Genomic DNA, 26992 nt, shown 5'->3' with positions numbered 1-26992 from the left:
GAAGGAAGAGAACTGAATGCAGAAATATTTTAAGGAATTGCAGAGATGAATAGATGGAAATGTATCTTTTACTTAAAGTCGAACCAGCTCAGTGAGGCCATTAGCCACAGCAGTGCTATGAGGTAAATGGTAAGGTCAGCATGCCAGAATGCTCACAATGAAAATGCAAATGCTAATGGTACAGCAGCCATGTTGTTCATATGTTCACCGTCTTAGTAGCATGCAAGCAGTTTCTAATTAGCATTAACGTGCAAGAGGCAGAAAGGGAAGTGAATGGCATGATTCACCAAAGTAATCAGAATGCAGCATTCAGGAACAAAAAATCTAAACAAAATTTGGTACTAATCCATCAAGTAGATGTTCTCACATGTGAACTCTGACAACATCTGGGGAATCAGGTCCAGACGCTGTTCAATGTTGCCTTTTCACACATTTAGCACAGAATAGGAGATTGTCCATGACCCGTTCTCATCTACTAGAAATGCTCTGTTTGGTTCAGACAAGGGGTGGCATCTGCATGGGTAGAGTGCACAGGAGGAAGAGGATAATGGCTGTTTTTGCATTAATATCAATACCACATGTACTTGGACGTATTCACAGTATCAGCAAAGAGTCGAAAGCAATATACAGGCAAGCAGAAAAGAGACAGTTTCCCTTTGTGTAACGTCACCTGTGTCATCAACTAAGCCAACTGATTCAGACATTTGTGTTCACACATACAGCTCCTCTGGGTAATGTCTGGATCACTAAAGTCAATAGAATATTTCCTCAAGGAAAGATTGAATCTGTAGAAATTTTCAGAGCAATCCAGTTGTCGAGATATTTTAGTCAGGACCAAAGTGGTGTATAGACCCAGCGACCCCGTCGCACAGCTTGCCAGTTATTGTGTAAAGTTGTGGTGACTGTCAGATTGTCTGTTTTGGAAAGTTACAATTGTCCCCCCCCCCAACGATTCCACAGTTGAAAATGTGGTTTCAGATGCTGTTAGACGATCCAACCAGAGCATTCGAGGCGTACTGAGGCCTTTGCCATCACAGAATCTTACAATGTTGGCCGTAGCTGGAGTTAGTGTTTCAGCTGCAAATGTACCAAAAGTGGATTTTGGGATTTGACAGAGGCAGTGTTAGATGGGGTTGTGTAGGCCAAAGTGAAAGCTGTTTGAGAGTGGGCTCTGAGATGAGTTGGCATGGCCGTTGGTCTGTGGAGCCAGCAAAGTAATTGGGAGCAGACAAGAGATGAGTCAGGAGCTCTGCTGATGGGAGCTTTCTATCTGTGGAGAGGAGGGGCTGACATGTCTGTGGGAGGGAGGTGGAGGACAGATGCTCTGACTGCAAGGAGTAACATGACACCCTCTCCCAGATGGGGGGATAGAAAGAGACTTGTTTGCTCTGCCTCCAAGACAGAATTATCCTCCCCTCCACTTCTTTTTCTCTTCTCATTGGGATGATTGTCTTTTTCTCAGGTTGAGATGCTTCCCTTCTTCCTGGGCTGTTAAGGCATCTTTGTCTTTGATGGTGATATGTAAACACCAAGGTTGAGATGGAAAAATTCATTTATAATCCAGTTTTCCACCAGGTCCGTCCCAGTTGAAAAAAAATAACAACTCCAATGCACTTTAAAGTTTCAACAAAACTTTTTCAGTTATCTGCTGAATTTTCACTTTTTATCTGACCAACAATGTCAAAGTCTCCAAACGTCTATTTCCGGATGGGCTTATCACGTTGAAGACTTCAGTGCATCATTAGCCTGCAAGCTGCACCATTTGCAGTCAGTGGAATGTGGAATGGAAGCCACAAACTCCAGAAGGAAAATCAGACCTTCCCCATTAAAAGCCTGTGGTTTAACTGTTACGGGATGGTCATTTGTAAACTCTGACAGGTGGAGCGAGTGAGAAGGACTTTTAGAAGGATTTTGCTGAGTTTGTGTGAAGCTTTCCTTCCGCTTGCTGCCATTTTGACCTTGTGGTAGTCAGAGCTGTCCCATTTATCAACACTGAACTCAAGTTCTCACTGTACGGGGTGAATTCTGCAATTCTGCAAAAGTCTGATGACTTCATTTGAGGAGACATGGGAGACCGGTCTCACTCCCACTTCCTGTAAGACACATAACACTTCCTGTTTGTGAAACACAAACAAGAAAATAACTATTCATTTCATGCATTAGATGCCTCCTAAATAGTGTCACATTTTGTCCCTTGGTTGTGCCTGTGTACCATAATTACATCTATCGTGGCTTCTCTGTGGTCCCAATTATAATTAAGGTTTGTTTATACATTTTCTGAGGTAATATTTTGGCCCGTTCTTCCAGCTCTCAGGGGGATAGACTGTAGACACCCAAGCCGTCAGGAGTCTCAGTTATAAACATCAACCACAATAACAAGAAATGTGGCGTTAGAAATGCAACAATGGAGACTTGTGTTATATTTAGAGTGGATTGATAAGCAACAAACATGCAGAGAGAAATTAATTGTTTGTGGTATCCCCTGTCAGTTCCTGTCTGGTTCTGCGGCTAACCCAGTTTCAATACTGTCTCGCGGCCATCCTCTCATAACAATGGAGGGAGCAGGGGGAGAAGTGGAGGGGCAAGAGGACACAGCACAGCAGGGCAGGAGGTCTGTCAGTAGGTTTGGACAGGACACTGGGCAGCAGGATGGCTAGTACGTGCACCCTGTGTGTGTGTCTGTGTGTGTGTGCTTGACTTTTGCCTCTAAAGGCCAAATGCTGATAGGCATCTTTACCACTGTCTATCATACAGCACATCTCTGTGGTCTGTGGTTGGATACGGAAAGATAATGAAAGCCAGTTAATTGAAAAGTAATCTGTGTGATCGAGAAAACAGAGCGATGAAGATGAGAGAGAGGTAAACATGACACGCAGCAACGGATTCGATGACTGTGCAACCTCGAGGCTTGTAACGTGCTGTCATTCGCATGCATGTGCAGATACACACATAGATACAGGCACACAGTCACAGAGTTGGCCTGTTTGGCTCATGTCCAAGGCCATGCTATGAAATCAGCTTGGGAAAGCAGCAGGGGCCCTGAACAGGACACAGAGACAGAAACAGAGAGCAAAAAAGAGAGAGGGAGACTGCCGAGCCCAGATAAAATTCCTTTGTTTATTTGCCCGACCCTCTCCTTCCCTCCCCCTCTCCATACATCCCTTCCTTCACTATCAGTCCTTCCTTTTCTACTTCTCCAGGAACCCGCAAACCCCTGTCAAAGCCTACCAGGTCAAGGCAGCGTGTCAGTCATTGTGAAATCCCCATATGGCTCAAACCGAGCAGTTCATGTCAGATCTGGCAACCCTGCAGTGCTTGAGACAAATTGGCCGTTCATGAATAATCTGTGCTCCAGATCTGCAGAAGGTAAGACGTGGTACAGCTCACTATGAAAGAGAACGAGAGGCTGAGGATTAAAAACCTCTTCGTCCTTCCCTCCTATCCTTCGCTCCCTCCTCCATCATAGTTTTGTCCCGGCAGTGGGAACGAAAGAGAGAGGCTGAAAGGGAGAAATAAAAGAGTGAAGGACGGGGAGGAAAAAAGCGGCCAAGTTTGCCAGAAAGAGCTGGCTAAATGTGCAGTGGTGCGTTAAATTGATTGCAGGCAAGGCTTTGGCACACGCTGCAGTGAGCCACATCTTGAAGGGGATAGGGTCCTCAACTCAGCGTGGGCGCACAAAGAAAAAGAAGAAAATAAATCATAATTTTTTCTTTGCAGTATATAATTCCCATTTTGAGCTATCGTGTTCTCTCCTTGTCCCAGTTTTACGTCAAACCTCACTCATGAGGATGGCAAGTGGTTTATGGGCTGCCTCATTTTGCTTATTTTGTTTGACTCTATGTCCTGATAACTGTGAAATGCAGCGTGGGCTGTGAGCGACTTTGCCCTTTTTAGGTATTTTGAAATGACAGAGAAGAGGAGAACAGTTTTGGGAAGAACAAGCAAGGGATGGTGATGTCATGGTGTTGGCTGTTTCTGCAGGGCTGGACAGAGAGAGAGAGGGACAGAGGGATAGAGGGGAGGATGAAATCTTTATGAGAAGCAGCTGTTGGGGAGAGGCAGGCAGGCTGGCCTCCAGAGCACTGAAGCTGCAGCCAGGCCACAGCTCGCTGACAACAACTCAGAGGCCTGATTAAGCTAGCTACGAAACACTGACAGCACCACCTGCATACAGTGTGATAAAGCTAATTCAACTCCAACAGCAAAACATAGCCTGGTTATCTCAGAGTTAATGCTTATAGATAATATTTGGTGCTTAACAACCACAAAGAGCTCAACAACCCGAAAAGGTCGACTTACAATGGGTCAATATTTCCTACACTTTCATTGCATTGCACTGTGAAGAGTGTTCATTTTACAATAGGATTCACACAAGTCTTAATAACAGAGCTGGTCTAAGCCAACTCGTAAGTGACACAGCATGAGGAACAGCTCATCGAAAAGCTGGTGTGTGCAAGTGTGTGTGTTTGTCATCAAGTTGTCATTGAGTGAGTCTCGGCTGATTCTTTGATCCACTGCTGTGAATGCAGCACACAGCAGTTCAGGATGAGAAAAACCAGTTACTCCAAGAGTTGTTAATGAGATGAATGTGTGGGCTGCTGAGTCAACTGTGTGCTGGCTAACGTACTGTATACAAAAGTGCCACGTCTTTGTGAATCAGGGATTCATTCACGCTAAGACAAGACCAAGGTCACATTTGTTTATGCACGGTGCCAGATTGGAGTTTGGAGTCATCTACGAACCCTTGGTCTGTGAGCCAATGGGAAAAGAGTATAGGATCTGACAGTTACGCTAATCATAATCATCCAAATGGCTCTCTAGACGGAAATAACTGATTCCAAATATTTCAACTTGTCTCAATCTTTTCTATTCTATCTCAGCAATTTGCCGTTTTTTTTTTTTATATTCTATCAAGCTTTTGTGTTTTTGCTGTCGTTTTTTCTTTCACTTTGATGGTTACAAATGAATTCAACACTATACCTGCCATCCAAGAAAGAGTGAACATGTGTGTCATTATTTAAAATTTTCGTCATTCAGATCCCCATTATGATTGCTGGTCTACCTTTGTCTGTACAAAACAACAACGATGAAGAAACAACAATCAGAGCCACATAGTGTCAACAAAAGCACAATACTGTACATGTGAACCAACGTGAAACTGCAGACAGTAGCAAATGACAGTGAAAACAAAAACAAAACGGTCACACATCCACTGCGCTAAACAATAAACAAAAACAAACAAAAAGCTTCCAAAAACAGCAACAACAAAACAACATCTAGGTGCGTCAGTGACTTTTTAACGAGGATCTGTTTTAAATCTGTCCAATGTTGGCTGGGAGCGTATTCCAGCGACTAGAACCTCTGTGACGAACAGTTCTCACCATGCATTTGATTCGTAGACTGGATGACCAGTACTCACTTGATGCTCATATGCCCAGCAAAGCACAGCATGGGCTAAAGTGTCCGAAAATGCAGCTCTTAGACGTCCTTAAATCGTCACCGCAGAAATCATTTTGATACAGGTATTGCATGGTCTCTGTAGTGCAACCCTCGAGTCAGACTCTGCAAAGTTTCCCCCACTTGTGGTAAAAATACCAAAGCTGTCTCTGGACAGTCTCATACTTGCTCACACACATAAACTCCCCTTGATCCCCACTGTCCATTTTCCACTCTACTGTACATTTTTAGAATAGGTGGGTCTAGTAGATAACTGAGATCCTATTTATTACAGCAAGACAACACCATGCTTCAGCCATTAAGCCCAAACAAACAACAACATCACTCTCTCAGTAGAATAAGTGCATGTTTAGAAGAATCCGTCCATGGCCAGATAGCCAGTGTCCATCCGCTGATGGAAATCTCCTGCAGGGTTTGTTATGTAACTGATGCTTGGCTCTGATGCCCTGCCTCTGACCCTGACTGCTGCTATCTGTCTAGTAAAGGCTTTAAGGCGTTGAGGATTGTGTGCTGTTCACTGAACACTGATCCTTTTGCATCTGAGGCCAGGACAGGAGGTTGTCCTTTATGAAATATATCTGTGTAATGGTTTTTATCTGAAGGTCATTAGATAAATAGCCTCAAATCAACAATACCGTCAACAGCTGATTCTGGCGAGAGACTGCGCAGGACTTCTCAAAATTTACAGGTATATCAGATATCTCTGAAATGTCATGAGTTATTTTGATTGGAACACACTTTCCGCTCCCATCTTCTCCACCCAGCGGTCGTCCACACAGCTGCTGATGAACAATACCACTTCCTCTGCTGCAGCGTCCATAGCCCGTCACACCTCGCAGCGCTAAGGCTGATGGGGGCAGTTTCCCGTGATGTTTTTATTGGCCTCAACAGATGGCTTCCCTCAGCCTCTGCATTGTTATGGCGGCCATCTTGCTCTGGGGGTCAGGGTTAACAATAGTTGCCAGTAGCTGTGGGAGACAAAAGCCTGAGCGCCTCTCAAAAGAAGTTTCCTTAGTAACCGTGTGCTGTAAAACTGGCAATGCTGTCAAATTTACTACTTTTACGAGATGCAAAGACACTGCTTGTCAGGTTCAGGCGAGTGCTGGGAAGCACTGTCTTGCATGAGTCAAGTTTGGGATATGTTCAAGCCCAGTAAGTTAGAATTGTGTGAAAATACGAAATTACCATTTAAGGCACGAGAATCTCCGCTGAACAGTACTTTCTGTTTTGGCCTTGGGGCTACAAATAATGAAGTGGGACAGCCTAAAAGCCTACACTGTTTTCAGAGTGCAACAGTATACTTGTATTATTCTTTGCAATATCAACTTTCCTCTTTCGTTTTGACAACCCCTGTCTCCCCAGCCCCCCTCTCCGATTTGCTCCCTCTTCATATCTTCCATCTTTACTCCCCCCCTGTGATATGCAACACCCTTCCCAACCCAGAAAAAAAATGAAACTGCAAAACTAGGAGGCTCTATACATTCTTTCTAATCCTCCTCGACCACCCCCCTCTCCATGCAGGATTTCTGTTCTTCATTTCTGCGTTGGGTTTTAGTAAGGAGAAAAGAATCAGGAGGGGGAGGAAGGAAAAAAATTGGTTGATGTTTCCCCTCAAACATGTGACCTCTGCTCAGCTCACAGCTGAAAATAATTTGGGCCTACAGGCCGGTGGATGGCTGACGCAAACCCTCCTCCTCCTCTCTCTGGGGGGCTAGGGCTTGGGCTGTTGGGGGGCTAAAGGCAAAGCAATGGTGGGCTGTAAGTTGAACTGTGAGCAAAGCTAAAAGGTGACATATTGTACTTTAAGTCTACTTCTTGTGAGACGAGACTGCAACTTTTGCACATTGTCCATTTGTTCTTTCATTCTGGAATGAAAAAAAGAAGAAGCCCAGAATCATTCCAAAACACTGGACCCAGAGGGCCAATCATGTTGTTAGCTCAGGGAAGAGTTCAGCTATTTGGCTGCAGTTATTTTTTTTATGTAATCTACCGAAACTGTTGCTGTTTTTCTGACTTATGTCGATGCCAGTTGGGACAACAATTTGAGGAATTTGGCTGAATTAGGCTCACATTCCCCACATAGTTAGGGGACAAGGGATAGAAGTGTCAGAGTTACCTAATGCAGGTTTATTGGGAGAGGATTGGACGGGGGTTTGGGCCAGGCAGCGCTCAGGAAATGTTTAACGGCCTACGGATACCATAAAGTATCCCGGCACATCTGGTTGAAGTCACACATGCACACACATCCATAAGTTGGTCTGGAGTATGTGCACTCTGGCAGGATGTGTTTATCTATGTTCAGTGTGTTTTTATATGAGGTTTCATGTGTGAATATGCAGCTGAGTTGCAAAGCATGTATAGTGTCTCTCTTTACTAAAGAACAAATGTGTGAATACCTGCCAACAGGAGTTAGCCCTGACCTTTCCTCCTCTCTTATGTTAACCACATCTGTGCAGGCAGAGGCTGGGCCCTTCTGCCCCACGCCAGCCCTCTACCAGCTTTTATGGACCAAGTCATGAGCGCTGTGCAACAGTGGCTCTAATTCAATGTTACATACGGATGGTCTTGCAAGCTCCAACAGGATCTGGTTTCATTATACTCTGACAAATGGACCAAGTAATAATTTCAAACTGGCCAAGCATGTCCCCTCACACTCGCCTTGGCACTACTTGTATGTAATAAAGAACAGAGGGAAATGTGTAGCGTCAGAAGACACTCGGCACATTAAGGAAGTTATTTTCTGGAATGAAAGGAGAGTTTGCGGAGAGGATCTGAAGCGCAAAAAGAAAATGTGTGTGCAGCACAAATGGAAATACTCCAGAAATCTGTTCTGGAAAGTGCAAAAAGACAAAACACTGAGTGATACCCTGAAAAAGTTGAAGCGAGTGCCCTACTCTGGCTTCCAGCTGCCACAGATATTTTCCTAATGGAGGCTTATCCTATTACAATGTGGACTTTTTAGTATGTTCCATAAGTTTTCCATAATGCCACATGGGTGCTGGAATCCAGTGTGTGTTTATGCCTGTTTGGCTAGCCACTGTTAGAGCTTTGTTTTCAGCCATATCCTCTAATCACTAATCAAGCAGGGATTGCCATTTTTGGGGGGATGCCATGCAACCTGTGAGGTCCGCTTCTCGGCAGCTTGGTTCAGAAATGAGTTTCGCTACCCACAGAAATGAGAGGTTTGAGCTATAGTTTACATTCACACACCAGAGTTTGAAAACGTTCCCTGAGGGAGTGCTGGGGAAGCAGCTCTTCTTTTGACCTAACTCTCATTTGTCAGTCTGTATGTCCGCCTATTTTTGTGTATCATCTTAACGAAAAAAGAAAAACACACACAAGATGGAATATTTTCAACTGTCTAAATATATTTTCTGGAACCGTTTGAAATGTTTTTCTTTGCAACTTCATGATCTATAAGCTGAAATATAGGTCTGCTTTGCTTTTGCAAACTTCTACCATCCACACAATGCACTCAAACCCATTATACAAATGCATTCTTCTGACTGACTGTGTCTCTCTCTGTGCAGGATGCCAGCTGCTAGCACCATGACTGGTGGGAGGGCCCTGCTGCTCTGTACAAACACTGACAACTGTATCTACCAATCGGTCAACGGGTAGGTGTCTCAAAAGCCAAATTAAATCAGTGTCTCGTAATAAATACATTATCATGTCTGTGCTACAGCATATATTGTACTATGGTGATGCTCAAAGCCTCCTTCGAAAAGGTAGCCACCATCTAGTGTAGATCTATTTTCAAACATCATCTGCCATATTAACTGATTATTTCAATAAAAAACAAGACTGTAATTCACCTACTGCTCACACCAGTGGCTGGTTGGTATTGCTCATGTTTCTCATGTTAAGATTCACCATGCTGCTGCTTTCTGTTGCCCAGTTTTGCCTGTTTGTACTGGAGGAGGAGTAACAGCTCCTCCTGTCTTTGTGCTATAAACAACCTGTCATTGTTCCAGACAGCTACCCAGCTATATCATATGAAATCAGATTAGCTAGTGCAGCTCAGAGGTCAGTAGAGACAGACAATCCATTTGGTTATACTGTGTTGTGTTTATAATAAAAGGGCAAGGTTATTACTATTTATCGGTCCTGTTCATTTTATATCTACAGCAGATGCTTAACTCAATTTTGAGCATTAGCGAACCTTGAATGAAAAGAGCTCTTTTTGCACCTAGGTGAAGAGGTTGAACATTTTGTAGCACAGGCCACAGAATTGTAGCATAGAGAATAAAACATCTGTTACCATCTCTAAAAACAACCACTAGCAGCACAGCTCATCACTGGTCTGATATTATGCTCATTTATTATCATCAAGCTGATTTATTTTGGGTGTCTATATGCTTTAATGTTCAAAGAACACATTTTTTTTCTCATACTGTCCATTGCTTTAAGTGAATACAATGTCTGGCATTTGTTACGAACCGCTTGAAAATGGGCTTACCTGTACTAATTTGTACCTTAGGAATTGTGGGAATTTAGTGTTGGCTGTATGGACTCTATGCACACGATAGACTACAACTATCAAGTAAAATGATTCATCAAGCACACAACCCCTGACCTCACACAAACAAGCGGCTCTGGCAATGTCCACATCAATACGCTTTCGGAAGCCTTGTTAAACAAAAACGATCTCCCTCCAGATGAGCGTTTTATTACCGTTTCAGGCTGCAGTAAACTCTGGTGAATCCTCAAGTTTATGTAAGGACAATATTAAATCAATGGAGTATACTTTTAAGAATATGCCAGAACCGGCTGAGTGCCATTTAGCCAAAAACATCCTGTCAGACATGAAGGTGAAACCATAGCTTAACCCGATTTGATCTGACCCTTAAACTTTACACAGAGATTCTTCAGTGGGGAACAATACTTTTCAGACCCTCCTACTGCTGCGTGACTTGAAAAAAAACAAAGCTATGAGCCTATACAACAGTCTCTCTGCCATCTTATACTGTACCGCTACACATCTGCTGTGACATGCTGCCTTTGTCTTAAATGCATTTTTCCCATAACCATCATAAATTTCTGTGTTGCTCCTAAACAAGCTGGAGGCAGCCCTTTCTATTAGGGTCAGCCATAAAACAATAGCAGGGCCAGAGATGCAGAGCTGGGCAGATTTGGCCATCTGGCATCTGGATACTGTTACTGCCCCCCTGCTGCCACTGTCTAATGCCTCTGTGACCATTCTCTACAGTCCCTTCTGTCATCCTTGCAATATTCATTAGTGCTATTTAGATTATAATGAAGGGATTTTGGTTTGTGCCAGTAAGAGGGATTGTCTAGTCTAAGATTTAAATGGCTGTTGTTTTGAGGGTTAGTGTTGCTCAAAAGCTTCATACATTTCTCTTGGGGAATTGTCAAAACTTGACACCATTCAAAGAAGTTAGTTGCGCCTCTCTTTTATTTCTTCTTGCCCAGTTCAGACCCTTTCTCCTATCTGCTGATCCTGTGTTAGCTCAGCTGGTCAGAAATGCTATTGTGCCCTTGTACCCCCTTCCCTCCTTCCGCCCTCAATGACCCTCATCTCCATGCTCCACCCATCCTTGGCTGCGGGTGATAGACAAGCTTTCCTTACTGCCCACTTTTTATATCTGTCTCTCAATCTCTCTTTCTCTTTTCATCAGAAACAAGTGGGTTTTTTTTTAGATGGGAAAATACATTCATTTCCTTCTCTGTCCGCTCCACTTTCTCTATAACTCTATAACTTCTCTCGACCCCCCTGCCTACTTCTGTTCTCCTTTACTTGGCTTTTCTGTTTGACCTAGTTTTTCCCCTCTGTTGCTTCATGCTTAATAAAAACTGCTGTTTAAACCAAGGGATACGAAAGGAGAACGGGGGGTGGGGGGGCAAACTAATAAAGCCCAGAGCAAGATAATTATTTGGTTTCCTCATGGTCATAGTTACAACATCAAGTTTTTTCTTGTCTTTAAAGGTCTCAGAGGAAACTTCAATCAGTAATTTCCCCCTGAGATTTCCTCTGGATTGCATGACTGTTGGTTTTCACATCCAGTAATGTCATCAGCAAGGCCACATTTCCTCTGTTTGTTAGAAATTCAATCATTTGATGAATGGTCTTTGAGCTAAAACTGAGTTTTGAAGGTCCGAAGTAGAAGAGAAAAGATGCACGTCTACACTTCGGCCGCTCTCTTCTGTGTATACTTTCATCTCCTCTCCAGAAATAGCTGTGTGTGTGTAGCTTGTAAACTTTGACCCCCAAACCCAGAGTTCAAACAGTCATGACCCAGTAATCTTCCAGGAGTGACTCACAACTGAAACAGAGGCACCAAACAGACGTCTGAGCTCCTTTAACAAGAATTCTTGTTTACCCCATAAAACAAAGGTCTATTTGGACGTAATTGTAATTGCTCACATTGCTTGGACAGTTTTAAGAGATATGGGCAGCACGATGCTTTGCCATGTACGCTGAAAGCAGCAACTGACATTTTTATGAAAATAATTGCGCTATAAATTGTTAGAGTTGACAGTGCAATGTAGTTTCTCCCTCTGTTTATCTGATTTAAATTACACAGTGCGCATCTGCTGGATCACTGGCTCAGTGGTTAGCAATGTCCCTTTATGAAGAGAAGACTCTATGTTTCGCCTCTTTGTTTGGGTTTAATTTTGATCCCTCCCCAAAGTCCACCTTGTGACTGACAGGTGACCTTCTAGCCTGTTAATCGTGAAATATGTCTCTTACTGCACTTACTGCAAGATGAGCCATTTAAGAAAGCTTCCAATATCTTATTTTAGGATGATCAAATTATACATTTTCAAACCAATTCTAAATAATAATGTCAAGCGTCATTTGCGCTTGACTATTAAAAGTGTTTGGTCTATTTGTCTATTATATTAATGTGTGTCAATTTATTTTTTAGCTAGGCCTAACAAATTAACTCCTTAAGATGAAGTAAAACACAACTAATCTAGTTTCAGGCATATATATATCTTAAATATATCATGTTTCGGCTATTCCATCAATTCTTTTTTATTAGTTATAAGGTCAGAAAGCATTTTCAGAAGGGGCTGATTTATATGCTACTTTCAAGAAATCAAGTACTTTTTGCTTCTCTCTTTGGAAGGTTTTTTTGCGTAATACTGGCAATTTTGGTCAAAGGCATATTTAATTTCTTAAGTCTAATATATATCTAATATACATTGACTTGACATACAGTCCCATGTGTTTGCATGCTTTTCCTTTTGTGCTGTGTTGCCTCTGTATAAGTAGCTTCTTTTAAGCCCATGTGGACTGGAAACAGGTTACATAAATTTTTCTGTGTATGGGTCTTTTCCAGGCTCCAGTGCTGTGGCTTGAAGGTTGGGGAGGCTCAGTCGTCTGTGGTGCCCCAGCGCCAAGAGGTGTGCGGGTCACCGGGGGACAGAGACAGGAAGGACGCTGCTGTGTCCACCAAGCGTCCCCTCTCTCCCTTACTCAGCCTGAGCGACAGCCCGGGTCCTCCTGACACCATGCTTGCTCACAGGAGAGCCTCCACCACCACCGACACTCGGACTCCTAGCATGGAGAATGGGCTGTGTGGCAAGCTGAACCACAACAAGAGCCCAGCGGGAGCCAAGACGGCCAGCATCCGTGATAAGATCTCCCAGTGGGAAGGCAAAAAGGAGCCTGCCCCACTAACTTCTACAGGGACATGTCCACTGAGCACGACACAGAAGGAAGTTGAGACAGTGAGGAAAAAGGAATCCAAAGCTTCAGAGGTCCAAAGGACAGATAGCAAGAGATTTGTCAGCTGGGACAGACAAGACTCAGGGAAGGAGAATCTTGGAAAGCTGGGCGATTCAAGACCTAAATCCCCAGAGGGTCCAACGAACAAGGACAGGGAAGTGATCCTGGAAAGGGGATTTCGGGCTTCCAAGCCAACAGAACAACCCCAAGACAAGAAAAGTGTTTTAACTCATGTTAAGAAATTGGAGAAGGCAACAAAGGAGGTTCCTACTAGACCTTCACTGGCATTTCCAGGCAATTACTTCTGCCCTCCTTCAAAGGAGGAGCTTGAGGAAACAGAAAAGAGGGCAAACGAGCCCATTTTTGGGACTTTTGATGTGGCACGGCCTGGCGGGTCACGGAGGAGGCGGGACGGGGATCCAGAGAACGTATACAGTGAGCCAGGTGCTCCATCTATAAACCCTCTACCTAAACCTCAGAGAACCTTCCAGCATCACACCCCCCCCACTACACCAACTTCAGGGCCTGGTTCGGGGAAGGGAAGGAGGAACTTGCCCCCTTTGCCCTCCATTCCACCTCCACCTTTACCCACATGCCCACCACCTGGAGTATGCAGGAGACCCTGGACTGACAAACCCCGGGACAGCAGTAACAGGTATGAGAAGAAGCAGATAGCTTACCTTTGTTACCTTAAGTTACCTATGTTCAAACAAAAGTCTGGAACCACGCTAGTCGCTCTGTGAAGCTTTACTTTGGCACAGCTGTGCTTTGAGCTTAATGCGAATGTCATGATGCTTGCATGTTCATAATGACAATGGCAGGTATGATGTTAACCATGCCCAACATCGTGTCTTTTTAATTGTGTAAGAGGGCTAACATGTGCTTAATTAGTGGTAAACACAAAACACAGCTGAGGCTGATGTTGATGGCAATAGTTTTGCAGGTATGTGGTCATAAACCTCAGTGGTGAACAAATTCAAATTCAAAATTGACCTGATGATGGCGCTACAGGAAAAGTCGGGCGACCACCAAAGTTATTACCTGAGTGTTGGTAAAGATTTCATGGCAATACATTCAATAGCTGTAATAGACATTTCACCAAAAATCACAAATGTCAACCTCATTGTAGTGCTAGAGGTAAAGTGAGAGGCTCACCAAAGTTAGTGGGGATAGTCCTGTGGAGACCATGGATTTCTGTGCCAAATTTCAAACCAATCCCTCTGATATTTGTTGAGATATTTCCAACCAGCCAACAGTTTGATATGTTTATATAAATCACCCAATCAAGTTGTCTTGTCATGTTTTCTTGTCTTAACTCTGAATTCCTAAAAAATATATTGTTTAAAGTGCTCTTGTGGAATCAAAATAACCATTGTTTCCTCTAAACCTTCCCCCACCATCACCAACTGAACACTGAGGTGAACAACATCTCCCACATCTGCTGTAAATAAAAACCACCGCTGACATCATCCTGTTTCTAAATATCCCAGAGAATGAGCTCATTGGTTGGATGTGAGGAATGTACACACCAGCTCAACTCATTCCTCTTTCCAAAACTTTACTGGAAGTGGAGAACAACATGCATAGTGGTGTGAGTCATGTCAAAGAGGCCACTTGCTTTTTCAAGAATTTTAGCCTTGACAGTAAAAATGATTCTACAAGGCCTTTGGCTGTCACAACTGAGCTGTCAGACATTCATTTTGAAGAGCTGGAACTTGTAAGTGTAGAATCCAGAATCCAAATCACTTATTCTGCCAAAACCAATTAACAAGTTGGAACAAGTTGGAATTTTCAAGAGTCCTGAAGTAGTCCTCTTATTCAGATGGTTACAATCAAACAAACAACGCTCTGCAGGGAAACCCAAAAATGTGAACTCTGCAGTATTGGACTACACCTCTTCTTCACTTTCTCGAGCGGTCTGAATTCTTGTTTGGAGCTTGGCTTGGATCTATTACATTCCATACCATATGTGGAGGCCTCACTCTGCTCAAGTGTGCTGTGTCAAGCCCTTTGTTTAGCCAGGCTGTCTCTCTGTGAGTGTCGGTTGCAGTGTGCATTTTTGTGCTTGATGTCCAAATACACTGAGTTGGCAGTTTATAAGACGCATGTAGCTTCATCAAATGCTGTGCAACGGCTCTGCAAAAGAAAATGGACAAAGAGAGTATACAATGTTCCATGGTCATTTACTTTGCTTAACTTTCTTATAAATCAGGGACATTGCACCATAGTTGATATCATTATGATGTGCACATGCCAGATTTAGACAAAGGTCTAGTTTTCATGTGCAGTTCTTACAGTAGGAAACTTAATATTAAAGTTAGATACAATCTGACAAAATGAGGAAATAAAGGCAGACAGCGTTTAACATCTTTTCAGAAAGGTAGGATTCACTGTTGCATCGTATTGCAATGGATATAGCAAGCTGTACCTAATAAAGTGGCAACTTAGTTTAATTGTATGTATCTGCATGCATGTGGGGACACATGAAACCAGGGATATTTGCGTGCACTTCATTCTGCTGGGCTTTAATCTTAGGCAGTGATGAAACACAGATGTGGTCATTCAGATGTGGCAACTAGCAAATGGCATCGTCAGTTTCCCCGCTTGGCATATCAAACATCTTTTAAAGACATCAACGTAAGCACATGGTCCCTCTAAGACATCAGTCAAAAATCCTTCCTTCCTCTTCTTTTGTATTTGGCGTGCAACTCTCCTAAGTCTTTGTAATGCTCTGTCCACCAGGAAGTCCTATGAATTTGAGGATCTCCTCCAGTCTTCTACAGACAGCTGCAGGGTGGACTGGTACGCTCAGTCCAGACTGGGCCTAACACGCACTTTATCAGAAGAGAATGTCTACGAGGACATAATAGGTAAACAATGCTTATAACACTTATTTTCCCTCAACCGAGTGGAATCTGCCACGAACTGCTGCATCAAAATCAAGAAATTGCTGTTATGTTTCTATTTACCAAAAGTGAAAAACATTGTCAAATAATGTACTGAATGTTGTCCTATTCTCTATACCCTTCATACACTGGCTGACCTTTCAGTTTCATTTCTCATATCAGTGTGAGTCATAGAGTTCAGTAACAGAGGTGATGAGGAGGCCAAGCTGTCTTTACCCTGTTTTTTCTGCTCCAGTTTTAATTTAGAGCCACGCTGCTTCAATTTTATTAAAAATTATACGTAGAAACCTGACCTGCGTTCCTGCCTTATTGTCTGCCGTGTTATGCCAACCCCACCTCGAGCCTGTTTAATTTCAGAACGTACAATAGTGGCGTTGTGTGAGGTCGTAGCTGAGGTTGGCTACTGTGATTGTCAGTGCGGCAGGGGGCATGTGAATGGCTTAGAGCCACGGCACATTACTGGCAATCGCTTCAATGTGTCTTTGGTTTTCCTGCCAGAGACTGGTGTATAATGAGAGCTGCTCGCTTGCAACAATCAAATTAAGTTTAATTATATTTGAGTGATGCCACAGCTTAGTTTGGATTCTTTTATAGTTTCCTTCTCTCATGCAGTAGTATTGTTTTTTAAAAAGCTCAGACATTGTTCACAAAACACTCAGCAGTGTCCCATGGGTAAAGTAACTCTGACCCGGCATAGCTGTCTACTCCGAAAGCAGCTCAGGGAGGCAGAGATGGTGTGTGAGCAGTTGTGGTGTCCTCGCAGTCTTGTCATCAACCTCCACATGCAAACCAGGTTCTCATGAACACACATTAAAAACACAATCCACATGTCTGATAGTGTTTTCAGATTGAGAGGAAAGCAACTGTCACCGCTATGTGCACTCGAACGCATGCCTTGACGACCGATGCAAACTTGCATGTGCGCAGCTGACAGAACACACAAACACACCGCAGAGATTAGTGTGACGTTCCCATCAGCCAGCAATGTGGAAAACAGTACACTGATCCCTTGTTTTCCTCAGAGGCAGAAGGAGCGGGGAACTGAACGTCCCCCTTTATCCTGCGACTCCTACAGGTCACATCTGGTGGATGGATTGATAGAGCAGAGGAGGGATGCAGAGAGACAGAGACAAAGACAGAAGGAGGCACAGGTTTTGGAAAATGACTCCTCCTCACTCCTTATCTGCAGGGGAGGACTGGTGGCTAGAGTTACACTTAGCATTAACTGTGCAAGCATCTTATCACCGTGAAATATGAGCTGGGTGAGCACACTGCTACCTCTGGTAGCTCTCTGCACATCTGGAGTACGAATCGTCTGGCAAAACAAACATGACTGATATGGAAAGAGTACTTTATCTGCTCTTTGGAAAGCCTCTGTGAGGCTGTTGTGTTATCCAGGTGACATTCATTTCTTAGTTTTGAGAAGAAATTGTATTTTTTCTTCTGAAGATCCTCCATCCAAGGAGAACCCCTATGAAGATATTGAGCTGGAGAGAAGTTGTTTGGGAAGCAAATGTGTTTCACCTGCCTCCTCATCTCCTGTCCCTGACACGCCAACTAAGGTACCTGATGACTGATGCATTCTTAGAAAAACAAAGTAGATTTATAGGAAGCAACCCTGCACTAAGATCACCTTCTGATGTGTCTGTTTTGCTCCATCTACGCCCCCTCCAGCTCTCCTCCAAGCCTGGCTTCTTCAGACAGAATTCAGAGCGGCGAAGCTTCAAGCTCCTGGAACTACGCAAGACCAGCAGGGACACTGGCATCTCCTCTCCCTCCCGCATCAGCCCCCCCTCCACGCCCAGCAGCCCAGATGACACCCCCTGCCTCTCTGGAGACCCATACAATCGCAGACGGAGGAAAATCCCCAAGGTATGAGAGTCTGAGAGGCCTCTGACAAAGCTCCTGCTGCTCTGGCTGTGATTTATGGCAGAATGTACCGCTCAGGGAGGTGTGGAGCTGGTCCACTCATGCTGCTGTCTGGGGATGAGTAAGGCAGGGGAAACTTTTCTGATGGATATTTCCTGTGAAAAGTGTGCCTAGAAGAAGGCCTCCCAGATTCTGTATTGAAATGATCTGGTTCTGTAGGAACCTGGCAAATGTTGTTTATTGGTTTAAGAAGTTAAAGATGGACATTTCTTTCCCTTTACCTCCTGCAGATGGTGCTGAAAATCAATGGTATCTTTGAGGCACGGAGAGGGAAGAAACGCATGAAGAGGGTGTCTCAGTCTACAGAGTCCAGCTCAGGGAGAGGTGAGAAAATATCATGCCCACCTCTGCAGTCCCTCCGTTAAAGGCCGTGTTTTTGTTTGTGGCTGTCTGCTAGTTACCAAATACTTTTTTAGATTGATTTCAGTAAAAGTTAGTGGAAAGTTGATATATGGGCCAACGAACAAGTGATTACTTTCTGGTTTGAAATCAGATCCAGGTTCAGATCCTGCTCTGGATCCAGTAATTCTTTTAAAAGCTTTCCTAACATTGCAAAGCCATTTTCTCAAACATTGTCACAGTTCTGAACACTGTCTGTACACTTGGAAAAAGGTTTCTAAAATATTGATTCATATATTCTGCTATTTTAGCATCATTACCATCAACACTGCAGACACCTTTCATCAGGTTACCTTTCCTAAAACTCTCAGTTTGAGCAGGAAGACTTTACAGGTCGAATGAATAATACCTCATCACATGTATTCACTTAGTTTTATGGCCAAAGTTACATTGTGGGGTCAGCTGAGACTGGCCCGTGTTTGAGAGGACTGGGTGGTGTTGTGTGGTAGTTGCTGGAATGAAAGAAATGAGAGCGAATTCCATGTGCTTTAAGTTTCCTGTTATTGTTACTTGCAGTCTCCTCATGCTCTGTTTTTCTTCTTCTGTCTTTCTCCTCTTTAATTTAGTGACAGATGAGAACAGCGAGTCAGAAAGCGACACAGAGGAGAAACTAAAAGGTGAGAATGGAAATATACATACTTACACATACAGGAGCTACACAGGGGATGCCTGACACTATGAAATAGCTTTGTATCTGGACCATTTCATTAGTTACAAATTAGCACAATTTCTTGTCTTTTTTTTTCTCTTCATTGTTCCACTGTACAGCTAACATCAAAGACACGCACAGATGAAACAGCAGATTGCCTTTCATGGCGGCCTCACAGTGACTCTCTGTGCATGCATATGTATGTATGCATGCATAACATGGATTCACTTGCATGAAATGTTTTTCTCTGTCTCTCAGCTCACAGCCAGCGGCTGGTGTCAGTCCAGTCCATGCTGAGGCAGACGGGGCGGTACCGGACCTTGGAGAGGGATCTGATGGAGCTGCAGGAGAGGAAACTCTTTGAGTATTTCATAGTTGTTGCACTCCATAAGACCAAGGCTGGAGTCCCGTACCTGCCAGAAGTCACACAACAGTTCCCTCTCAAGGTGAAAGGGGATGCAGATGTTACTGAAGTACTTTATTCCACAATGAAACACATCAAGACTTACCATTATCTTATTGAGACCTTTAAAACTTGTCACCGAAACAGTGACCTTGCAGTTTTGTCATGATGAGCATCAGGAAGATGTTGACACAACTGTAAAATCCTGTTTATGTTATGGCAATAGAAAAAGGTGTGCTTTAAGTGGTTCTTTTTGTGGTTCATTATTTCTTCTTTTCAGTTTGCAGATGTCTCCGTTCCATAAAGCAACAGAATCTTAAATCTTTTGTGGTGCTAAACATACAGTATTCTTTTTCACATTTTTCCTCTTTTATTCCTCCAGCTTGAGAGGAGCTTTAAGTTCATGCGGGAGGCTGAGGACCAGCTGAAGGTCATCCCTCAGTTCTGTTTCCCTGACGCCAAGGACTGGGCGCCTGTCGACAACTTCCCCAGGTCAGTCCTAGTCCGACTGCTGCCGCAGCACTTAAGACACAGAAAAAGTGAAACAGAACAGGGACAGCGGAATTTCCCGGCAGAGTGGTAATAGCTCATCTGTTTTCCTCACTAATGATTACTTGTCAGAGAAGACGCTGAAAGCCCAAAATAGAAATGACCTTGTTGCTTGTAAAGATGACTGGTCTTTCTTTAACGATAACGAAGTGACAGATGATTACAGGGAGAGAAGATGGATTTAGCACCTTACACCTGGTTTGTTATTACAAAATCACCTCTCTTTCATTGCTGTTTAAAATTGGCCATATCACCTAATACCTCCTAGTTTAGCCTCTCAACGTCTGCATTGTTCTGAGAAGTGATGATGTTTTGACCTGATGGTGATGGCTAATCATTACCTCGAGGCAAATGTTCAGTGGGTGAGGGGCCATCAAACACACACCTGCATTGAACTGGCTGACATACTCTTTGTTGTCGAGAAGGTCCTCAGCGGCAGATGAATGCCTGTCAGGTAGAGCTTAGGAGGTTTTTGTGAGGATATTTGCAGAGTAAGAATGTTGTGATGGTCTTCCTTCTCAAGTACAAAGTCATACTTTTGTTTGCCAAAATGCAAAGTTCGGTCCACAAAAGTGTTTCCTGTTTCAACAACTATCTTTTCTGTGTGATTTTAACAGCTTTAAATGTTTAATTTTTTCTCTTTTTATCCCCAGTGAAACATTCTCATTTGTCCTGACTGGTGAGGATGGAAGCAGGAGGTTTGGCTACTGTCGGCGATTACTGGTATGCTGCCCCTTGTCACTAGCTTCTCCTCATATCATATTAACATAGACAACCCTTCATGATACACTAGCTCATCTGATTTCCTCTGCTCCTTTTACCCTTTAATTTTGTTGTACTGACATGCAAATTATTTTCAACCTATTTCTTTGGTAAAATTCTTAAATTCTTTTTCTGAATGTACCTTTTAAGTCTCTGTGAAACAAAGGCTTTGCTCTGCTCCACTGCTCTAATCCTGCGGTTGTACTGAGCAGTCTTGTGACACTCCAGTGTTTTGAAGCTGTCTTTTTCTTGCTGGCTGTTCACAGCCCAGTGGTAAAGGCCGAAGGCTCCCTGAGGTCTACTGCATCGTCAGCCGTCTGGGCTGCTTTGACCTCTTCTCCAAGGTAGATATAGTGAACTAAACACACATGCACAAAGTTCATGTAAATGTGTGTGTTGCATCAAATTGAATTGCACATCACACCGAATTGCTTGTGTTACACAAACACATACATACAACCCCACCCTCACTAAAAGAGTGCAGAGCTGTACCACCCTTGGTGCCCACACAGCCCCACCCTCCCTCCGCCCCCTCTACTTTCCCACACAGCCTCGTACTCCTGGCTCCAGTACAGAGACACATGAAGTGCAGCTGATGTGGTTAGTGCAGTGGAAAAGGCTCCCTGCATTGAGCCTTAGCTGTATATGCATGTGGACTTGTGTACTTAAATATCTCTGCAGTGTACATACGCTATTGCTAAAACTGTAGGGAGACAGACAAGAAGAGTAAATACAATATATCTGCTGTTATTTATGAATATATGCATTTGTTTCATCTGTATCAGATCAGCTACACAACAGTTTAACACTATACAGATGTGCTGGTATGCGTGTAGAAGGGTACACATGATGTATTCAGGCTGTTAGCCATTTGTTATGTTGACTCCTGACAATGTTTGGCTCTCTCCACTGCATCATGACAACATTAAGTAAGTTTGTGATGATAATAGCCCCCGTTGTTGACAAAATATAAGAATTCTCAGTGCAGATTCTCAGTTTGCTTGAATAACCTCACTCTTGATTCACTCATGATCCCTCTTGAATCTGACACACGCCTGCATTCAGCCATTCACACACACATTCGCACAGTGGTGGTTAGGCCACCTGCTCATTATGAGCATTGATTTGCAACACTGCTTACAATGGCCTAATACACCCCCTGTGATGTAAAAGGATGGGTACCATGGTATAAATGCCAGTTGATTAAGTTACATCATATCCACTATTTTTCATCATATGACCCAACTTCAAGATAGAAATATTCTACCGTAATTAAAAGAGACGTTATTAATTAAAGATCTGATGCCCCACACGTATCCAACGTATATCTACAGTATACTCATAAATACTTGTGATTGCTAGTATTCAAAGCCTTACAAAGCCTTCTTCCCTATGCTTTCCAGATCTTGGATGAAGTGGAAAAGAGGAGGGCCATCTCTCCTGCTCTGGTGCAGCCTTTTATGAGAGGAATAATGGAAGCTCCCTTCCCTGCTCCAGGGAGGACCATCACTGTCAAAAACTTCCTACCTGGCTCTGGGACAGAGGTGAGATGATGGTGGTGTTGCTGTGGGAAACAGCATTTGAACCAGCGCTGGTTTATGTGTATATGTGCAGTGTGTATAATGCTATTTAATGTTTTTTTCCTCTTTCTTTCCTACAGGTGATAGAGCTGTGTAGGCCGTCAGATTCTCGTCTGGAGCATGTGGACTTCGAATGCCTCTTCTCCTCCTTGAGTCTACGTCTCCTTCTCCGAGTGTTTGCCTCTCTGCTTCTGGAGCGCAGGGTCATCTTCACCGCCGACAAACTCAGGTTGGCTCCACCAACATGTTGTTACAGAGCACGGTGGTTAGTCCGCTCTCCGGACCTTAAGATCATGAGTTCATTCAATGCAAAATGCATCGATCCTGGGGTGGGTGGAGTCACTGCGGTATTTTTATTCATCTGTTTGATTAATCTGCCGTGATCAGATTATTAGAGGAAGGGTTACGATGCTGAAGAGACCAAGAGGAAAGAGTTATGACAGAGAGACAAACAGTCTTAGGAAAAGAAGATCCTGACCGAGTGTGAGAGGAAGGAATGCTGTTGTGTTATACAGTCGCCTGGGGAACAATCACTTCTTCTCTGGAAAACTGTCATGGATGCCAGATAGAAGGAGTTCGGCTTGAGAGCATGACTCCAGAGCTAACACGTGTGCACTATGACGTCATCACACCCACGCAGTCCCCTTAAAACCTTTAACTGTTTTGTGGTCCACCTGGTTCAACATGCGGACTCAGCAGAATCAGTCGCTGTCCTGATTTTTTGTCCAGCTTCCCTTTTTGCCCGCGTAAGAAGTCACATAAGAAGCATTTCTCATAAGCAGATCAAGTTGTTGCACACTCTCCACTGTGGAGTGGAAACTTGGCCTCATCAATCAATGTTTTAATGAATTAACTGTGAGCAGATGCACACCCGGGAGAGATTAAGTTAACAGCGTGGGGTGAGTGTGTTGCTGCTGCTGCATACTTTTTATAAGTGTTACATCACTCTCCTGTCAGAGATGCTTTTTAACATTCCTCTTAGAGTAACAGCAAGTGTGTTGCACCAACAGGAATGAACTTTTAGCATTATGATCCAAATTAAGAAATGCGTGGCAGCAGAGGTTAAGTTCTTGATGAGTTAAGTGGCGCCATCTTGTGGTAGAAGCAAGAGTTGTGTTGTAGACTGTTAAAGGAAAACCCGTCACAGGAACCAGCTTTTGGGGACATGCTTTGCTTTATGGGAGATATTTGAGGCATATTTGTATTTCTGTGTATAGCAGGAGAATTAACACCTGAATGGTACAGGTATATTATGTAACAATACAGAGGTATGGGATAACATAATGATGCAAAGACAGATAAATAATGATATTATTATTTAGATTAAAGGTGCATTCTTGACCTTGCAAACGATGTTATTTCCAAGGTCAATTTGATCTCCTTAAACAAAGGTTTTTCCAGCATACTGTTATCTCATCCAAAAAAGTTACCAGCTAGTTATTCATTATGAGCATTACCTTTTCCTTTCTCTCTCCGCAGCACATTGTCTCAGTGTTGTCATGCAGTCGTGGCTCTGCTCTACCCCTTCACCTGGCAGCATACATACATCCCTGTGCTCCCACCCTCCATGTTAGATATTGTCTGCACCCCTACGCCCTTTATCGTGGGCCTGCTCTCCAGCTCCCTGCCTCGGCTCAAAGAGCTGCCCATAGAGGAGGTAAGACAGGTTTGCGATGTACTGCCTCTGGTGCCCTTGGCTTAGGGCCTTTCTTCGACACTGAACAATAGCTCCAGGAAATGACACCACTCTCCCTCTGCTCTTCCCTCAGGTCCTGGTGGTCGACCTCGGCAACAGCCGCTTCCTACGACAGGTACAAACCATGGACAAATACTGTAAAGAGAACAGAGAAACTCCATTGCACGTGTTGTAACTCTGCCAGATGTTATGTGAGTACAGCAAGTTAATTCACTGCAGTGCATTGACGGTACGTCTGTGTCTTCCCTGCACAGCTGGATGATGAGGACTCCATCCTTCCACACAAGCTGCAGGCAGCTCTCGAGCATGTGCTGGACAAGAGGAGGGAGCTGGCCTGCGAGAAAGGAGATCTGACCAATGGTGACTCAATTTCTACAGTGTTTCGTCTGTTCAGACGTACTGTATTTATACATTTATGTTTCACCAGAAACAGAGCTTTAATCTTTTCTATTTAACTTCTTTTCCCTCATTTTCTTCCCTGCACCTCCACCCAGACTCCAGCTCCCTCAGCACGGTGGTGTCGGAGGCCTTTGTGCGTTTCTTCGTGGAGATGGTGGGTCACTACTCCCTCTTCATGGGTGGAACAGAGCGGGAAGATGAGTCTGTGTCCTCCCCCACCTTGCCCAGCCCCTCTTCTTCCTCCTCCTCTTCATCCTTTCAGCGTGAGGCCTTTCGCAAAGCGGTCACTTCCAAGAGCTTGAGAAGGTTCTTGGAGGTGTTCATGGAGACCCAGATGTTCACCGGCTTCATCCAGGAGAGGGATCTGCGCAGGCAGGGCCTCAGAGGTGCTGGGATTTGATTACCTGTCATGGTGTTACAGTACGGTTTATCAACTGAAAGCTTGACTGCACAGTCTTCCTCAGCAGATGAAGAGTGGAACTGTAGATGTTCCAACAGTCAGTACACAGAGAATTTTCGTTTTGAAAAAGTTACGTTTACATTACAAAGATTACGTTACAAAGATTGTTAAAGTATTTTAAATCATCTCTGAGCATGTGCATCCTTGTGTACATGCATGAGATAAATAAAACAGGGATCCTCTTATAGAACAGCTCCATAGCAATACCAGTATCATGTCAGTCCATGCAAACATACTCCTGTTACTCATATATCAGCACTGTGAGAATTTTCTTAAAATTCAGTCTATTTATTCCAGTTTTTTTAGCATTTTTTTTTTAAATCCAGAGGTAGTAAAGAGTCTCTGCAACTTGAAATATCTGTTGCGTTCTTTTATTTCCAGGCCTATTTGAGGTGAGAGCACAAGAGTATCTGGACTCGCTGCCCGGGAGCGAGCAACGAGGAGTCAACAAGTTCCTCAAGGGTCTAGGTGAGATTTATTGTGTAACCTCAATCAATGGATCAATCAGTCGCATAAGCAACTGGAACAGCTGCTAGTTCAGTCAGAGACACTTGAGTCAAAGATTTGACCATCTCAACCAGTCCAAGCAGTGACAAGGAATCTGCAGAGTCCCCATTAATAAACACATGCATGAACATCAGTCCCAGCTTAATCTACAATATAAAATACATGATAAGAAGGAGTTCAAGGTGGTGGAGCAGGCTGCAGCAACAAATGGTGTTGAGCATAAACAGCAGAGAAACAGTGATAAGTGACAGGTTATGATGTCCACACTGTACTGCATATCAGCCAATACAAGTGAGACTTCAGCGCTCTGCTTGAACTAATGATGCTTCATTCTGTATGTTTCTCTTTAATGTGTTTCCCATCTGTTGCTTTTCAGGAAACAAGATGAAATTCCTTTCCAAGAAATGATGTTTGCAGTCAGGATGTAATCTGTGAAAGGAGGAAAAAGCAAGAAGAGGAAAAGAAGAGGAAGACGCGCTCCCTGATGTGGACGGTGTGGAGACGGAGATGTGTCTTTAGGTCAGAAAGCACAAGAAGACTCTTAAAGTGGACTGGACTCATGAGGGAATCTGGGGAAAGTTGGGGTTTAGCTCCTGGCTTCATTCCATGAGTGTTGTGAAGGGTTTACTCAGCTTGGACCAAAACTCCCCTCCAACACCATAAATCAGCAGCATCAAGTCAGGCTTCTGCCCAGGTTTTGATGTTTTTACAGATTACAGTCAATCCCTGCTGTGTATTACTGTATAGCACAGCACAGTGTAAATGTTTTTAGGAACAGTGTTCTCCCTTTTTCACTGTACTCCATTGATAAACCTGTGAGGAGGAGGAGGTCCCCAAAGGCCCCGTTTTGTACAATACTTTCCGATACATTCCAAGTATTTTCTATAGAAGCTTTTATAAATGCAATAGTACAACTTCTTCATCAACAGGAGGCTTTTAAGTTAATTTATATTCTTTTTAGACAAACTTAATCTCCTTTTTTATTTCCCTCAAATGAGTGCAAAGAAATCTCCTGTAGTTTGTAATAGGCTTTATTTAACAGAGTCTAGACCAGACTGTTTGTAGACCACTTTGGGTTGTTGGGTAAATTTACCACTGTTTTAAGTACATGAAGTTTTATTGGAAAAGGAGTGAGCACCAAAAGGAAATCAATGTGAATGCATCTCTCACTTGGGTTTGAGTAAAAGGCTTTTATGGACTCCATGTTGAAGATGTGTGTCTTAGGTCAATCAGTATATGTGTTTCACAACAGCAACTAGGTTTGCTTTTAAAAGTGATTGAGAATACAATGAAACTTATAAAAATAAAGTGATTTGAGTTGTCGAATTAGAGCAATGACGCATTTTTTTCACACATTATATATTCCAGTATTTTCTCCACCAGTAACACTAATTTACAGTGAGTAACTTCTGCTGTTGCGGCTGAGCTGCAGTGTGTTTACAGTGTTTACACTCCGTGTTTTACTACTGTGAACAGACTCAGTGATGTTTGCTAACATTAGCTAACTACTCCTAATTACTCCTATGAGCTACTGGTTCTACCAGATCAGGTAAGGCCGCAGCAGTAAAACCTCTGAGCAAACTGAATTGAACAAAGGTGT

General features: G+C 43.4%; 1 protein-coding gene across 1 annotated transcript in view; it reads left to right on the top strand.

Moving 5' to 3' along the window:
• Positions 1 to 26723, top strand: part of LOC139337551 (DENN domain-containing protein 2A) — a 33749-nt gene extending 7026 nt beyond the window's left edge. The window contains exons 2-20 of the mRNA XM_070972183.1: positions 8988 to 9074; positions 12765 to 13808; positions 15896 to 16023; positions 17509 to 17621; positions 17734 to 17931; positions 18219 to 18312; positions 18954 to 19004; positions 19295 to 19482; positions 19822 to 19931; positions 20642 to 20711; positions 21017 to 21094; positions 22154 to 22294; positions 22411 to 22559; positions 23810 to 23987; positions 24100 to 24141; positions 24281 to 24386; positions 24521 to 24811; positions 25267 to 25353; positions 25769 to 26723. Of these exons, the coding sequence (XP_070828284.1) occupies positions 8989 to 9074; positions 12765 to 13808; positions 15896 to 16023; positions 17509 to 17621; positions 17734 to 17931; positions 18219 to 18312; positions 18954 to 19004; positions 19295 to 19482; positions 19822 to 19931; positions 20642 to 20711; positions 21017 to 21094; positions 22154 to 22294; positions 22411 to 22559; positions 23810 to 23987; positions 24100 to 24141; positions 24281 to 24386; positions 24521 to 24811; positions 25267 to 25353; positions 25769 to 25800 (3186 nt within the window). The 5' untranslated portion in view covers position 8988 and the 3' untranslated portion in view covers positions 25801 to 26723. The remainder of the gene's footprint in view (positions 1 to 8987; positions 9075 to 12764; positions 13809 to 15895; positions 16024 to 17508; positions 17622 to 17733; positions 17932 to 18218; positions 18313 to 18953; positions 19005 to 19294; positions 19483 to 19821; positions 19932 to 20641; positions 20712 to 21016; positions 21095 to 22153; positions 22295 to 22410; positions 22560 to 23809; positions 23988 to 24099; positions 24142 to 24280; positions 24387 to 24520; positions 24812 to 25266; positions 25354 to 25768) is intronic.
• The last annotated feature ends 269 nt before the right edge of the window (positions 26724 to 26992 follow it).

Source organism: Chaetodon trifascialis, chromosome 10 (assembly GCF_039877785.1).
Source record: "Chaetodon trifascialis isolate fChaTrf1 chromosome 10, fChaTrf1.hap1, whole genome shotgun sequence".
In the NCBI taxonomy this organism is placed as follows: Eukaryota; Metazoa; Chordata; class Actinopteri; order Chaetodontiformes; family Chaetodontidae; genus Chaetodon; species Chaetodon trifascialis.
The sequence above is the reverse complement of the archived record's forward strand: the minus strand, read 5'-3'. Positions and strand labels throughout refer to the sequence as shown.